Below are 16159 nucleotides of genomic sequence, written 5' to 3'. Positions count from 1 at the left end.
TAAAAAAATTAAATAAAAAAAACTCAAAACCCTCAATAAGGTATCAAAGTAATTTAATAATTAAAATTAAATTTAAAAAGGCCAACTGTCATTTTTTGGGTTTTTTTATAAAAAGTTTGTTTTTAGAAATTAAATAGTGTAAAGTTTTTTTTTTTTTTTTATATCACTAATGCTAAGAATGGGTATATAACTAAATATCTACCAAATGGACAAATGATATTAATCATATACGCAACCATGTGGTGTATCATATACACAATAATCTCCCTGGAGTATAGAGGGCATTAAACTTTGTTTTGGTAAAAACATATCTGCAAGGTGTCATTTAATTATTTGAAATCCATGAAATCAGTCAATCCTGTAAAAGTTATCACTTATAAAAAGCCTTTACAAATGTATAAATCTAAATGGACTACACCCCTTAAACTATTTGGGCATTCAACAGTCAACCCTACATGTCATTTTCCAAGTACAAACTACCATGCACAGTATAATTAGGATCCGAAAACATTATACACTTGAAGGGTAAGCACCTAGCTGGCTAGCTAGCTTAAGAACCCTTAAGCTTTTTGGAAAAGGACAAAGCTTGTGCTCGACATGGTAGGACCTATATTCTTCTTGCTTAATTATGTAACTAAGGTTTAAAAAATGAGCCAAAAAGCATATACATTGTTGAAAAGTCAAGAATGGAGCCCAGAATGGTAGAGCTCACTATCTAATTGATTGAAGAAAAATGATGATACTTGTCTGCCAAACATTCGAGAGAAGCCAAAGACTTGTGAGTGAATAGCCAATATTTTGGCCTATAAAGAGACATCTCCATCAATAGAGAATGTATCTCTCCAGAAAAAGAATGAGAGCATACCAAGTGAGACAGAAAGAAGGCCCCGATAGAGAAGGAAGAAAGAGGAAGAGTGAGAAGAGAGAGCAAAGAGAGAAATAAATGAGCCAGTGAGATTGTAAACACTAAAGATGTAGCCCTATTATTTTACATAGTAAAAAGTTACTACTGTTACTCTCCGAGAATGTAGGCATGGCCGAACCTCGTTAAATATTATGTCTTATTTACTTTACGTGCAACTCAATATTCCCACATATACCGTTCATTTTACAACACGTTATCAGCACATGAAGCTCTCTATGTGGGATATGCCTTGATGACCTCTACCCGATGTCAGGTAGACGTCTGACATCTACCCGACGCCAGAACTACTTTACTAAAAAGCCACATAACCCCAATTTTAAAGGATAAACCGTTTGACTCCTGCCGAAAATTCGATAGAGTCTCCCCTATAATTAGAACGATTCCCACACTTTTAACTTGTAGAAAAACAATAAAATAACTTCCCAACTTTCAGCATACAAAGACTACCAACCAAGCACAAACGCAAGCAGTTCTTAAAGACTCGGGCCAAAATAAAAAATCAATCCAAAAAAATAATTAAATTCGCGGCTGCATCTAGGTGAAACCTCAGGCTACCTACGTACCCCTTAGTGAGGGATTTAGCCACACGTAGTTGTTATGACGAAAAGAAATCACAAATCAGAAATATACAGAATTGTCAAAGTAAAACCTACAATAAAATTTAGATTCATTCTCAACTTCAATTCTCACAAAGCATATAACTAAATATTTTTTTAAAACTCATTTCTTTCCATAATTCATAACTCAAAACCATTTCCTTGTAAAAACTCACATGTACTATGCATAACCGTTTTAAAACTAACCGTTTACTTTAAAACTCAAATTACTTTTCCAAAATCATTTCTTCTTGTAATCATACCCTATCCAAGGCGTACATTGCAAAACAACATTGTCTAAGCATCATAACAACGATCACACTTGTGCAGAGCACTCACCAAGCACATGCTCAAGAAAAATCTCACCATTGTTCCCATTATACTTTTATCTTTACATAAATACATTTCCCAACATGTATGACGGAATCCTCGACGCCCGTGCAGCTGAAACTTAATCCCCAGACACGCACGACGGAAATCCTCAACGCCCGTGCGGCTGGAACTCAAAACCACTATCCTAAATCCCAAAATGCAAGGTCATAAAATTATTTAATAAAAAACTCAACCCACAACCAAATTCCCAATAAACATTACTCACTTACTTAATAAATATAATAACTTAGATGAACACGTAAGACATTTATGATAATAATATCCAATATCTAAATAATCCAATTTATATCACATAATACTTCCTCTTTCCTTCTCTTAATTTTGTACCTATTATATATATATATATATATATATATTACACAACACACACCATCATCATGTTCCAGGGGAAAACAATCCAACACGAGGATCGTTTTACTAGACCACATGGCAGAATTCTTAATACTCATGTGGCTAGGGAATGAGCAGTCCAACCGAGGGACCCCTAAACCCTAAACCCTGGTACTGGATCATTCTTGTAACCCTAATAGGGTTATACAAGGAAATAAGATAAAATCATAATTACACAATATCTGTACAAAAAGGAAAGAAATAGAGTCCTAATATACTAGGAAATAAATCTCCTAATTAAGCTAGGTCTCGCTAACACTCCCTCTCAAGTTGAAGCAAAGATGTCACGCAACCCAACTTGTCAAACGAGTTGAGAAAGACAGTAGTAGACACAGCTTTCGTAAGTACATCTGCCAGTTGATACTCGGATGATATAAACGGAAAAGAAACGATCTCAGCATTTGCAGCTTTGTTATCAAAATACAAATCCATGAGTTTCTAGCACGCAAACCCAAGATCTCTCAACAATCTCCTCAACCATAGTAACTCGCATACACCTTGAGCCATCACACGATACTCAGCTTCAGCACTAGACCGAGACACCACTCTTTGCTTTTTACTCCTCCAAGTAACAAGATTACCACAAACAAATGTGAAATACCCAGATGTAGAATATCTATTAGTGATTGAACCATGTAGAACGTCTATTAGTGACTGAACCAGCCCAATCAGCATCCCTATACCCTTCCACATTTGTATGATCATACTTGAAAAATATTAACCCATTGCTATGAGTTAATTTTAAATACCTCAAAATACGCATCATAGCACCCATATGATCTTCACTAGGAGAATGCATAAATTGACTCACTACACTCACTATATATGCAATATTAGGACGTGTGTGAGCTAAATAAATCAATTTCCCACAAGTCGTTGATAACGCTTTTTCATACTCATTCTCCAACTCCAAGCTTTTAAACTTTGAACCGAATGGCCAATGAGAAAATATGAGTGAGACATAAGCAATCTATCTTGAAAAATCAAACAATTGTGAATAGATTGGAGAACTGGCTTGACATGAGTTATTTTTATGTCCTAAATGAAATAGGGACTGTTTTATGAACTATTTTATTTCTGACTTTTAAAAATATAAAGATTCTTTCTTAGAGTAGCTAAAAGCCACTAAACATTGTTTAGTAAAAATCCTTGGGCATTCAACAATCAACCCTACATGTCATTTTCCAAGTAGCACAATCTGAGTAGGATCCGAAAACCTTATACACTTCAAAGGTAAGCATTTATCTGGCTAGCTAGCTTAAGACCCCTTAAGAGCATCTTTAACAGACTCTTTATCCTCTTATCCCTAGTTACTTTGACTAAAAAGAAGGAAAATCCTCCTCCAGCAGACTCCCGACTTGGCTCTCTATTTTGGAGAACCAACTTTTGACTCTCTACATCTAGCAAGGAGGAGAGAAAATTTGGCTAGGAGGAGAGAAAAAAAGGAAGAGAGAGATAGAGACATTTGGGAGATTGGTGGGATTGAGTTTCTATTTCTTTTATATATTTAATATATTGGATTTGTAAGAGAAAGAGGGAGAAAGAGAAAGATAAAATAATAATAAAAAATTTCAGATTAGCTAAAATAGATAACATTGTTGGAGGAAACACCTTTTAAGTGATTTGCTATAATAGCTTTCTAGCTATTTTAGCTAGAATTTAGCTAAAATTTGGAGATTCTCCTGAAGATGCTCTAAGCTTTTTCAAAAATGACAAAGCTTGTGCTGGACATGGTAGGACCTATATGTAACTGAGGTTTAAAAAATGAGCCAAAAAGCATATATTTCTACCAGAGAGAGAGAGAGAGAGAGAGAGAGAGAGAGAGAGAGAGAGAGAGAGAGGGGTCAGAAATATGGAAGTAGCTGAAGAGACGGAGATTGCCATAGTTGGTGGTGGAATCTGCGGCCTTGCAACTGCCCTTGCTCTTCATAGGTACTTTGATTTTTCACTACTACTGGAGTATATTTCAAAACAGAACAAGTAGTTGATTAATTTATGTTTAATTATAGTATTTATTTATTTTGAGTAAAAGCAACTGGGGAAAGGGGGGCTTACACACAAGCATTCATGAGTATCTGGGATTTTCAAACCTTTGTCACAGGAGGACTTGAGGCCTAAGTATTCATAACCAATTGAGTTATACCCTCTGGCAATTATAGTAATTATTTTTATATGTAAAGATCAACATGATTTAGTACATCGAACATATGTAGGAAGGGTTTGAGGAGTGTGGTGTTGGAAAGATCAGAATCCCTGCGTGCCACCGGGGCAGGAATCACCATTCGAACAAATGGTTGGCGAGCTTTGGATGAACTTGGTGTGGCCTCAAAGCTCAGACAGACTGCCATGCCGCTTCAAGGGTATATATGTCCATATTTGTCTTTATCAAATTTTTTTTTTTTCACAATTAATTATAATATTATTGTTTTTGTTATTGCTATTTTCATACTTAGGGCTAGAGACATATGCCTCAATAGTGGGAAGCAACGAGAAATACCGCTTGGGTGAGTGTGAGTATTTATGACCCAAGTTAATTTCTGCAAATTACGTACATCAATAATGCTTATAGTCATCATATATTTTCATCAATTTGTTCATGTCACTTTAAAATAGAAGATTAGGCGAAATTTGCTTCTGAATGATGGTTAGATAATGCAAATCCACTCTCAGTCCGAAAGGAGAGAGGACCTATACTTTAGGGAGCCCTCCCTACCCCCTATCCCCCTACATTATTAAGAAGAAAAAGAAAGATATATATAGTCATGCATGACAAAAACCAAAACCCTGTTAAGAACTCTAAAAACAAATCAATGTAAGTAAAAAAGAAAACCACCTCTTTCTGGTAATTAACATTACTCTTACTAATCCACCTCCTTCATGTTTACATGAAGTATGTATCTTTTAGGCCTAACCTTATAACTTGAATAAAGGGACACACAAGTAGTGTCACAAAATTATGTAACATGTTATAATTGTTTGTAATATAATTAATTATAGAGGTGGGGAAACAAGATGCCTGAAACGGATGGATCTGATCACAGCACTAGCAGAGAGCTTGCCACGTGGCACCATACGCCTTGGATGCCAAGCACTCTCTGTTAGGTTAGACTCATCAACTTCCAGTCCAAGTCTTCATCTCCAGAATGGAAGCTCCATCAAAGCCAAGGTGAACAAGTTATATTTCATTTGTCAATTTCCAATGAAAAATAATAGTAAGCCAAAATGAAAATTATACGTGTCAGGTTTTGATTGGATGTGATGGAACGAACTCAGTTGTTGCGGATTTTCTTGACCTAAAACCATCAAAGCTCTTCTCATTATCGGAGGTTAGAGGTTTTACAATGTATCCAAGTGGTCATAATTTTGGGAACCAGTTTGTCCAAGTTAAGGGTGACAAGTGCACAGTTGGAAGAATACCCATTCATAATAAATTGGTTTATTGGTTCGTCACTCAGAAAGTCATGTATGGTAGAGGAGGTAAATTCTTGATTCTTCTCTACAACACAAAATCAATTACAACTGGGATTCCTTCCACTCCAGCTTACTATGATTTTGGAATTTGCATCGCACATAGAGTGAATATAATCTTTCATATTTCTAGGCAAAATGTCTTGACTTGCAAACTCGTGGTCTTTGGTTCAAATTCCCATGACACTTTTATAGTGTGTGTGTGTGAGAAACCCTCTCTCCCCTATAATTTAGGCTATCACTTGTATAATAAATTTTTTTTAAAAAAAACCTCTTCTTTTCTTTAAAACGGATTTTCATTAAATTAACTCACAAAATAATCACACGAGGCCCTCATGTGGTACTTTTTACCTTTTCTTTTGTGCTAGCCTAAAGCCTACATATGCACAAGATCGAAATATTTCTACACGTGCACGTCACACTGACATTCTATGAATTAATTTGACACTTCCATTCTGATTTGGACAAAATACAATTTACGGAACCAAAATGAAAAATAGCTCAAACTATTGTAGAACCAAGAAACTATTGTAGAATTCTGATTACATACATGAAAGAAATTGTTTATATGAACAGGGTTGGAGGTTCCAAAGGATCCGGAGCTCATTCGGCAACTGACATTAGAAGCAATCAAAGACTTCCCTTCAGAAATGATAGACATGATAAGCAAGAGTGACACAAAATCATTATCTAACACACGCTTGAGATACCGTTCGCCGTGGGACATTCTGGTACGAAACTTTCGAAAAGGAAGCGTGACAGTGGCCGGCGATGCCATGCATACGATGGGACCTTTCCTTGGCCAGGGTGGCTCTGCTGGCATTGAAGACTCCATTGTCATTGCTAGATGTTTGGCTCAGGAGTTGGCTGAAAATTATGATAAAAAATCAAGGGCAAGGAATATAATGATGATGAAAGTGGAAGAGGCTTTGGATAAGTACGTGAAGGAAAGAAGGATGAGATTGGTGCTGCTGTCAACACAAACTTATCTTGCTGGTTTGCTACAACAAGATTCAGGGTTGATTGTCAAATTTGTGTGTATCTTCTTGATGACAGCTCTTTTTAGTGATATGACTCGTCACACTCGATATGATTGTGGATGCCTTTAAAACTCTAGTGTTGCTTTAAGTTGAAGCATTTTAACTAGATTCAAATAGTGCTATTGTTCTGTGATCGGTATTTTGTATTTAATTTGAAATACACTTCTTATTGCAACGATATTACAAAGTCGAGTACATAATAACTTTTTTGAAGTGCTAGCAATAGGTTTCTTTTTTTTTTCTTTTTTTTTAAACCCAATAATATTTCTTAACTACCATTAGCACTATAAATTTTACTCATGTTTGGTATGCCTCACTATGTCTCACTAGACTGGACTGTGTTATATAATACTTGAAACCCATATTTGGTAAAAGAGAGAATTAACTTAAATGAGATTGTATAGTCCCTCAGTGTAAAAACCCCGACTCGCTTGTCTAAATACAGCGATGCCGTGACTCGCAAAATAGCGAGATCGCTATTTTGAACATGCGAGTCCGACCCTTGGCTTGAATCAAAATCCCACCACCACAGACCCAATCGAAACTTGCTGATGAGTCTCAATTAACTCTAGTTGCCGCTCCAAGTTGGCTTGGGCTAGTCAAAAGGCAGATTGATATATAGACAAACTAAGGAAACCAACAAAACCAAAAAGTTCAATATCCAATAATGTGATATAATCATTGGCCAAATTTAAAAGGAAGGAAGAAGAGCTTTCCTGGTGGCGTTCAAGAGACAGAGAAAAAGCTCAAATCATTGAGTTGGCTCTGTCATCTAACAAGTCTCTGCCAATAAAGACCTCCAACAGTAGAAGGGGATGGGGAACTAGATTTAGCTAGCCCAAAAACTAGTTGAAAGACCCTAAATCAAAACTGGGGAGGCCAGGGAAGCAAGCTTCCTTATTCTTTCTACAGCAGGGAGATTAAGTATTGGGTTTGTCTACAGAAATAGGGTGCTTTCGAGAGATAAAGGAAAAATAGTGTTTTTGAATGGAAAAAGAGAGTTTTTTTTTTTTTTTTTTTTTGGTCAGAGTGGAAAAAGAAAGGTAGGTAGGAGGTTTTGAGACAGAAGAAAAAAAAAGTTTTTGAATGAAATAGTAAAAAAAAAGAAGAAAACGATATAAAAAAGGAAAGAGAGAGAAGAGAGAAAAAAAGAAGAAAACATTAGGGAAAAAAAAACCAGAAAAAGAGAGAAATTAATAAAATAATTAATTTTTAGTCCAACACAGCACCAAACATAGGTCTTCATTATTTTTACAATCCAGCTCCTTAATCCGACGCAGCACCAAACGTAGATCAGTACTTAATTCAACTTAGGCCAATCCGAGCTAATTTGAGACGGTCTCAAGATTTAATATAGTCCATAACAGTCTGTCGTGCCAAACGACCCCATAAGCATCAACTCTCTACGCTGTCTTGGATTCCTCAAATCAGCTCTCTATGCTTAAGAGTCCATAAGCTTCAACTCTCTACGTTGAGTCGTGGATTTACTGCCCTCAAATCGGCTCTCTACCCTTAAAAGGAGTCCAGATCTGCTGTCCTCAAATTTCATGTCTCCTCTATGAGAAAGTAAGGCCGAGTGTGCAAGTAGAAGATCCATAAGCACTGACAGAAAAGATCAGATTTTTTACTTCTAAATAGGAATTAACCAATGTTCGTGACCTGTTAAGTTGGGGAGAGATGTCAAAAATTTATGCAAGGGACAGAGGGCATAGGAAATTCGGAGACAGCAGATCTGGACAAGCTTAGAAGTAACACATAAATTATAACCAAGAAAAAGTAGACACGTATATAAATAAAAACAACAGATCAAGTCTAGAGAACGAAGTGTCGATACAGATCATGAAGTGATACAAGATGCAGATGTACTTTTTTGAATCACCTCAAACCAAGTACAAATGTGGGAGAAAAGTACAAATAGAAGATGCTGGTCAAAAGTGAAGCGACAATTGTATGCAAGTGAAGATAAATTTAAATTTTTGTGATACAGAAACTAACCAAAATTTTCCTATTCTAACTAATTTACTGATTACACTAAACACATGCTTGTGTAAGCTACGTGAATAATATGGTGCCTCATGCACTGCAGATCCACTGATCTGACTCTTATGTGGACATAATATTACAAGCAATCAAAATTGATTGAATCAATAGCAAGCTTTATGTTGTTGTAGAGCAAGCAAGTTGGTGCCTGCACATGTATGTAATGAATTGCCGCATCAAAACCGGTCATTTATGACTATCTGCTACGATGGCTGAATCTGATCTCGCCGAAGCATCTGTTGGAGTTTAATGACCTGTTGTTGCTGTTCCGGAGACAATGAACTCAGCTTTTCAGGTGTTAGGCTCAAAACTTGTTGTAGTAGAGCAGACTCCACCCCGGGTGGAAGCTGAGACTGAGAAAAAGGAAACATATGATGTCAGATACTCCGATAAAATGGGAAATTGGCAACTACCATGTAGCATTTCTTGCCCAACATTTTTTGGAAAGAATAAACTTTAATTATCATACAGTTTAATAAGCAGAGACAGTGGACACCATAAACTACATAATAGAGTTAAACGTACTAAGATTCAGGGGCAAAGTCTTTATGTTATACATGCTGGTTTATCAAGAACACATGAAAAAAAAAAGGGTACTTCAAGTTGTTGATTCATCGCTAGGGATGGCTTAGAACCAAAAGTTCATTATGTAATTGATATTTCCTTTCTAAACCAAGTTAAGAGAACACCAAAAGTTCACCAAAATTATTATAAAGAAAAACCCATTATCAGAAAAAGAAAAAAAGAAAATGAAATCTTTCAGCTACTCAAATATGTGGAAATCCAAACACTTTTCCAAAATCTGCTGAGTATAAAATCCCACATTTTTTTTAAAGCCTAACATTTCAATTTATGAAATCCCACATCTTTCCATGAATGCAATTTGGTTTTCCATTTGATGCTGTATCGGCAACATGATACCAGAACAAGAAGTTCATCCATGTTGAGGCCCAATTTGCACCATATAATTGAACCATGAGTTTGGCTTTGTGAGCCCACATGTCAGGGGATGTGTTAAGAATATAAATTCTCACATCAGGCTCCACCAATGCCAATTAGTTATTGGGTCTGAGTTGGATGGTCTAATTTAACATAGGCTTAATCAAAACTTGTGCTAGCAATTAATGATACTCAAAAATTAAAAAAAATTAAAAAAACAAAAAAAAAAAACTTCTGCATCACTGAGAGCAAGACAGCTTTCTTTTTACACAATAATGTCCGGTTTAAAGACCAAACTAGCGAAGACATGAGAAGTAAACTGGAACAAAACAAACATAAACAAAACGAAACAAAAAAAATCACCAAGGGAAGACATTACCTGAGAAGTCTGTTTCTCAGACTGCTGTACTTCTGGATTAGGAACAGGCTTCCCAGGCATTGAGCCAGCTCCAAAAACATGAGGCAATGCAGTTCCATTGGCATTAGACACATTCAGATGCCCTGCTGACAAAGAGGTACTCCTTCCATCGTCCAACTTCATTTGCTTTGCAGGGCGCTTAACTGATTCAGAAGATAAATCATCATCCCTGTTGACTGCCAGTGACATTCCCGAAGACATTGAGGGACCAGGCTGTTACAAATATAGCAAGTTAAATAACACCAACAAATAGTGAAACTAGCAAGATAACTAAGACTAGAAAGGTGAGGTAGTTTTTTCCCACCCAGTTCTTTGTATTTGTAAATACAAACAAGTAACCTTCCTTATCAGAAAAGTGGAAGAGATTTTATGACTGTTAACTACAGAAATACAAAACATGCAAAATAAATTATGTATAAATTTTATCCAGCTTAACAAAATATTATTTCCACCAACAAAACTAATCATCTTTTTCTTATCCTCTGCTTTGGTGGGAAGTAGACATCCAAGACGAAGAAGAAAAGGATGGATATTTTTCTTCCAATTATAAAAAAACAAAAAACAAAACAACAGCTAGATATTAATTTTTCCTATTCATATGACAAGAATTAGAAAAAGTTGGCACCTGAAAGCTGGCATCAGATAGAGGGCGAGGAAAATGAGACTGATGTACAGAAGCATTTGGACGAACCATCTGAGTGTTATGCCCCAAATTGGCACGTCCGACCAGACCAGGATGCTGTAGCAAAGGAGGCTGCATTTTCTGGTTTGAAATAGAAGAATTTGCAAGTTGAGTTTGTGGTCGAATGGGCAAACCACCTGAAGACTGGGGGTGTATAGGAGGAATTGTTGTAACTCCAGTCCCAAGCAATGGGGCCTGTTGCAAGACATGTTGGTTTGCATGTTGTGGAAGCTGCATTCGAGGTTGCATGTGTTGTTGTTGGGGTGCAGATAACTGGCTCCGAACCAATGGATTTTGAGGTACCGAAGAAAATTGGCCTTCTTGCGCTTTGGGCACCAACCCAGCTTGCAACCTATTCTGTGCAGGAGGGGGTAGCTCAGAAAGGGTTTGAACAGCTGGTGGCTGACCCTGCTGGCCCTCATTGAATGGAGGATGTGAGGGCTGACTTGAAGTTTGCCTGATATTTGGCATCTGCAACTGAAAAAGGAGAGTCAAGGTGTTAAAAGGTCAACCCAGTTCAAGTACTTAACAATCTTGTTATGACAATAGAAAGGTCTAGGAGGAGAAACGAACCGTTTGCGGGCTCACCATTCCGAGCATTATTTGGGCCTGAAAAGAAAGTTAAGATATCAAATTCTATAAATAAAAAGGTTAAAGAAAAACACGGAAACAAGCATACCTAACTATACATACTCAATGCATTGAGATGGGCGTTTCTAGATTTAAAACTCAACACAGATGGATGCGGATGTTATATGCACATAATTGAAATGTAAACAGCTTTGACCCTTAATTAATAGTATGTGCATATAACATCCACATCCCTCTATGTTGAGACCAGTGAGACTGTCCTTATGGAATAAGGCATATTGAAAGATGACCAAGTCTGAGCATTGTGTTCCATTCGTTTATTTTACATTTTGCCAGCTTAAAAATATTGTTCTTCGTGATGATGCTCTCTCTCTCTCCGCCAGCCCCCTGCTATGCTCACTGGTCTCTTACTTGATATTGCTGATTGGAGGGAGGGCAAGGAAGATATATAAAAAATTCAATATGCCTTATTCCATAAGGACAGTCCCACTTTGACACAATAATTTGTCACCTTTTTACAAGTAAATATTCAAACAACTTCATCTTGTTCAAGAAGAATTGAAGTCAAAAAAGGGTATAAAGAGGATGCCGATAAAACAGAGGAGAAAAACTGTGGAGAAAGTAAATCCAAATGACCTAGTTTCAGAAGGAAACCAGAAATACACAGCTCAATTATATCTTCTGTTACAGGACGTCAAGCAAAACTTTCTCTAATAAAATTACACAAGAAACCCAATTTAAATGACAAAAGGGTAATATTATAAAATAAATTTACAGATTGAAATCTGTACAACATAAACACCAATACAAATAGTAGAAATTTACCTGGAAAAGTGCTTTTGGCAACTGTGGCCTTGCAAGCAATAGTTGACGAGCTAGTTCTTTGTTTTGTATAGCCATTACCTATCATCAGAAAAAGTATGAAAAACATACCAAGATGGATCCAGAATAAAGAAATAAGCTTCAGTCAAACTGCTCACCTTGAGCTCCGACATTATTTGATTCAACTGACCCCTAGACATTTTGGCCAGATGAAGTGTCAAAGGATCATTGGCTGATGCCAATTGATTCTGCAAGCCATTTTGACTAGGCTGCAAACCAGCCTGAGCACCACCTAGAGCTCCTGCCATGACGGTCGCCGCAGTTATAGCTATATGGAGACCAATTGGCTGATGTTGAAGAGCTTCCACATGAACAGATGGGCCCACTACTTGTTTTTGTGGATCTATGATGCACCCACAAGAAAAAAGAATAACACAGTTTCAGGTTTCTCTTAGGTCAAATAATAAATAAGAGGGAAAAAAAAAAAAGAAGACAGAAAATGAGAGAAGAAAACTAACCAACATTTGCAGTCAGTCCTGGTCCACCACGACCCTGCAAGTGAAAAATAATTACTTTACTCTTACAATAAAAACGAAATTTATAACACCTAATTGTTGCTATTTTCAAATCAAGATGATTGATACCAGTCATTTGGCTAATTTGGACACATTTCCCAGAAAACAGTACTATAGCAAAAGTAATAATCTAACAAAAAGAAGAGTTTTAGAATGCCAACAATATTGTAATAGACTAACTAACAGATAAAAGTCTGACTAATGAAAGCAAACAGCAAAATTATGAGTGTAGCTCGCCCATATGGGCTCTTAACTCCAAATCAAAGGTCAAGCATATGAAACACTACAGAACTTTTTCTGCGAGTCAACAAATACAAGACCACAGTCAAGCATATGGAACACTGCAGAACTTCTTCGACGAGTCAACAAATACAAGATCACAACAATTTATACGGGCAATCCAGATCAGATTTGCAATCCAAGAATTTAGCATCATAGTACAATATTCTTCTAGGTCACGCCCCTTCTAATAAAGGGCATGGGAAAGTAAAAGAAAAGTAGAATACAATACTGCTTATAACAATACTTCAGGAAATTTGTTATTTAAAAAACAAAAAGCAAAGAAAATGGGGAAAGTATTGTAGCTAAAAGTCTCCTAGTACCTGTTCTCGATTTCGGTCAGCACCTTTGTCATTTTCAGCAAAATCAACTCGTAATTGCCTCCCATTGATCTCATAACCCTGAAGATTACGCCGAGCACTTAGAGCTGTTTCTTCATCCTTGTACTCACAAAATCCATAACCTTTTGGTTTCCCAGTCTCTCTATCAATAACTAGTCTGAAACAAATAGAATGTACAGATTAAAACAAATTCAACAAATGTTTCTACTTTCAACCCACCCATAAGTCTGGGTATAGCATACAGTACCTACATCATACAGTAGTTTCCACTAATCTTGATTCCCTAACTGATATAATTTCATAAAATATCAACCTTCCAAATGGAAATAGCTAGCTAAAGCAAAAACAGAACTTTGCTTCTGAATTCACTCCAAAAGTTATCTTTAACGTATTTAACATCCAAAAACATATAATTTTGCAAACACAAGAACTTATTTAACACCCTTTGAATTAAAAAGCATCTAGTATAGAATTAGAAAATAACAACAAATCTAGGTATAATTTTGCGGTTAAAGATTAAATATTTTCCTTCGGGAATAATGATATATTGATCTCCAAGCGAATCATATAAAGCATAAATAGGATTCAAAATGATATGATATTCAATTTTTTTTTTCTTTTGGTTCTACAAATTCAATTTAGGGTTCAGGAAGAAAAGGGTTTATGTTAAATTTCTAATTTCTAATTGGGAAGTGAGTCAACTGGCTAACCTGAAAGATACAACAGGGCCAACCTCCTGGCAGATTTCTATAAGCTGTTCCTCAGTGGCATCATAAGGTATATTCCCCACTGCATCACAACAAATTCAACCACAACAAAAAAAAAAAAAAAAACATTAGAATTTACCCAAAGACCCACATAAGATTTTCAGCCAATTTCTACAAAACCCTTAAAGTTAAGGGAAAAGTAATTGCCATTCGAACCCATTGCAATTGAGTAGGATTTGAAATCGAAAGCCACAAGATTTCATCACTGCATTTTTATTTTCTAAAGGAATATCTTGGGAAACAAACAGAGAATGAATCAGAATAAGGGAGAGTACCAAAAACGCAGCGGTGTTGAGAAGCGGCCATGAATTAATAGGAGAAGAAGAAGAAGGTGAAGCACTGCTTCATCTTCTTCCTCCTTACCATCCTTTTTTGTCTTCGCTTTTCACTGTTTGCTCTTAAAAACTCTGACAATAACAACTATGCAAATTAAAGACCCTAAATTCAACACGAATTTGTGAATTCTGAAATTGGAGAATGCAAAGTAAAACAGCAAAGGCTCGCAACCAGTGCCTTCAGGCAGAGAAGCTCAGGATTTAGAGAGAGAGAGAGAATTAGAGACTCGATCTCGTGAAGGAACGCAGAGAATCAAGAAACTGCCCTCTTGAATTTTTTTGGCCTTTTTCCTTTTAATTACAGGAATCCGGGTCAATTCGGGTTTGTGTCTCATTTTACTGCAATCCAACCTATTTAATTACTATAAATAAGCAAATGACCCACCAGTGTAGTGATTTGGAGTATTTACTCCCTCATATAAGGTTCTGGGTTTGAGTTTTAGCATCCGTGTTGTGTGTGTGAGTTTAATATGTTATTGTTCTTTTCAATAGGAAATGTTCTAAAAAAAATAAAATAAAATAAAAACTATAAATATAAATAAAAACCAAAAAAAAAAATTTAACAATCATGATAGTCTAAACTAAACTATTACAACGTAGGAGCTTTAAAATAAAATAAAGGTTTTTTATCACAAATAGTTTCTGAGGTTTATGTCATTATTACTTTTCGTCCCTAACGTTTTTTTGTGACACTAATGATTCTTAAGGTTACCCTCCACACATCAAAATAGTCCCTGCTGTTAGCTTCCGTCAATTTTTTTTGTTAAATTGATGACTGGCACATGTGTGAGCCCACACATCCAATAGTATGGAACCACATGGCATTAAATATAATATTTTTTAAATATTTTTAACATTAAATTCATAAAAAATTAAATCAAAAGCAACTTAAATTTTTGGGTTAATCGTTTTATTTGTCCCTGAATTTAAACTCGATTTGCATTTGAGTACCTCAATTTCCAAAATAGTTTTCGTGATCCTTTAACTTCACTTTCGTTAGGACAAATGGTCCTAACGTCAATTTTGTTAACTTTTCTGTTAAATGCATGGGCCAAATGGTATTTTTATATCAAAATTGATTAAAATATGAATTAAAAATTAAAAAAACTAAAAAATTAAAATTAAACTCTCCATTTTCCCCTCTATCCCAATTTTTACTCCCCCAAAAATTTATTTATTTGGTTTTTTATGATATTTTCTTTTATTGTTATTTTAAAGATATGATTTTTTTCTTCTTTTTTTTTCAAAATATAAAAAAACCATTTTGCCCCTGCATTTAACAGAAAAAATTAACAGAATTAACAGTGGGACTAGTTGTGCAAATGAAACTAAAGTTAAAGGACCACGGGAACCATTTTGGAAATTGAGGTACTCAAATGTAAATCGGATCTAAGTTTAGGGACTAATAAAACGATTAACCCTAAATTTTTTATATACTTTTAAATATCTCTCTTTCTCCCTCTCCTTGTGTTCTCTTTTCTTTTCCCCCTCGCAGACCCACTCCTCTCAACCTCTCTCTCTCTCTCTCTCTCTCTCTCTCTCTCTCTCTCTCTCTCTC

The 16159-nt window shown here is 35.9% G+C and overlaps 2 protein-coding genes across 2 annotated transcripts; one reads left to right on the top strand and one right to left on the bottom strand.

Annotated features, from left to right (window-relative positions):
• LOC18768315 (FAD-dependent urate hydroxylase) lies at window positions 4112–6999 on the top strand. The gene is made up of 6 exons (XM_020569528.1): window positions 4112–4236; window positions 4518–4664; window positions 4758–4808; window positions 5302–5470; window positions 5547–5781; window positions 6349–6999. The coding sequence occupies exons 1-6, from the start codon at window positions 4157–4159 to the stop codon at window positions 6879–6881; spliced, it is 1215 nt and encodes a 404-aa protein (XP_020425117.1). The 5' UTR covers window positions 4112–4156; the 3' UTR covers window positions 6882–6999.
• Window positions 8576–14916, bottom strand: LOC18767689 (cleavage stimulating factor 64). Its single transcript, XM_020570441.1, has 10 exons — window positions 14542–14916; window positions 14210–14288; window positions 13482–13656; window positions 12823–12856; window positions 12463–12707; window positions 12308–12385; window positions 11465–11500; window positions 10835–11368; window positions 10171–10422; window positions 8576–9205 (listed from the first exon to the last, which is right to left on the bottom strand). The coding sequence occupies exons 1-10, from the start codon at window positions 14570–14572 to the stop codon at window positions 9056–9058; spliced, it is 1614 nt and encodes a 537-aa protein (XP_020426030.1). The 5' UTR covers window positions 14573–14916; the 3' UTR covers window positions 8576–9055.

This window comes from Prunus persica, chromosome G8 (assembly GCF_000346465.2).
Source record: "Prunus persica cultivar Lovell chromosome G8, Prunus_persica_NCBIv2, whole genome shotgun sequence".
NCBI lineage: Eukaryota > Viridiplantae > Streptophyta > Magnoliopsida > Rosales > Rosaceae > Prunus > Prunus persica.
The sequence above is the reverse complement of the archived record's forward strand: the minus strand, read 5'-3'. Positions and strand labels throughout refer to the sequence as shown.

Excerpts from the sequence above, each read along its gene's own strand:
- LOC18767689 (XM_020570441.1), bottom strand. The coding sequence starts at position 14,572 with ATGGCCGCTTCTCAACACCGCTGCGTTTTTG. Across the intron at positions 12,386-12,462 it reads AAATAATGTCGGAGCTCAAG|GTAATGGCTATACAAAACAA; the intron begins GTGAGCAGTTTG and ends TTCTGATGATAG. Across the intron at positions 11,501-12,307 it reads TGCCAAAAGCACTTTTCCAG|GCCCAAATAATGCTCGGAAT; the intron begins GTAAATTTCTAC and ends CTTTCTTTTCAG.
- LOC18768315 (XM_020569528.1), top strand. The coding sequence starts at position 4,157 with ATGGAAGTAGCTGAAGAGACGGAGATTGCCATAGTTGGTGGTGGAATC. Across the intron at positions 4,665-4,757 it reads ACTGCCATGCCGCTTCAAGG|GGCTAGAGACATATGCCTCA; the intron begins GTATATATGTCC and ends TTTCATACTTAG. Across the intron at positions 5,471-5,546 it reads GAAGCTCCATCAAAGCCAAG|GTTTTGATTGGATGTGATGG; the intron begins GTGAACAAGTTA and ends TATACGTGTCAG.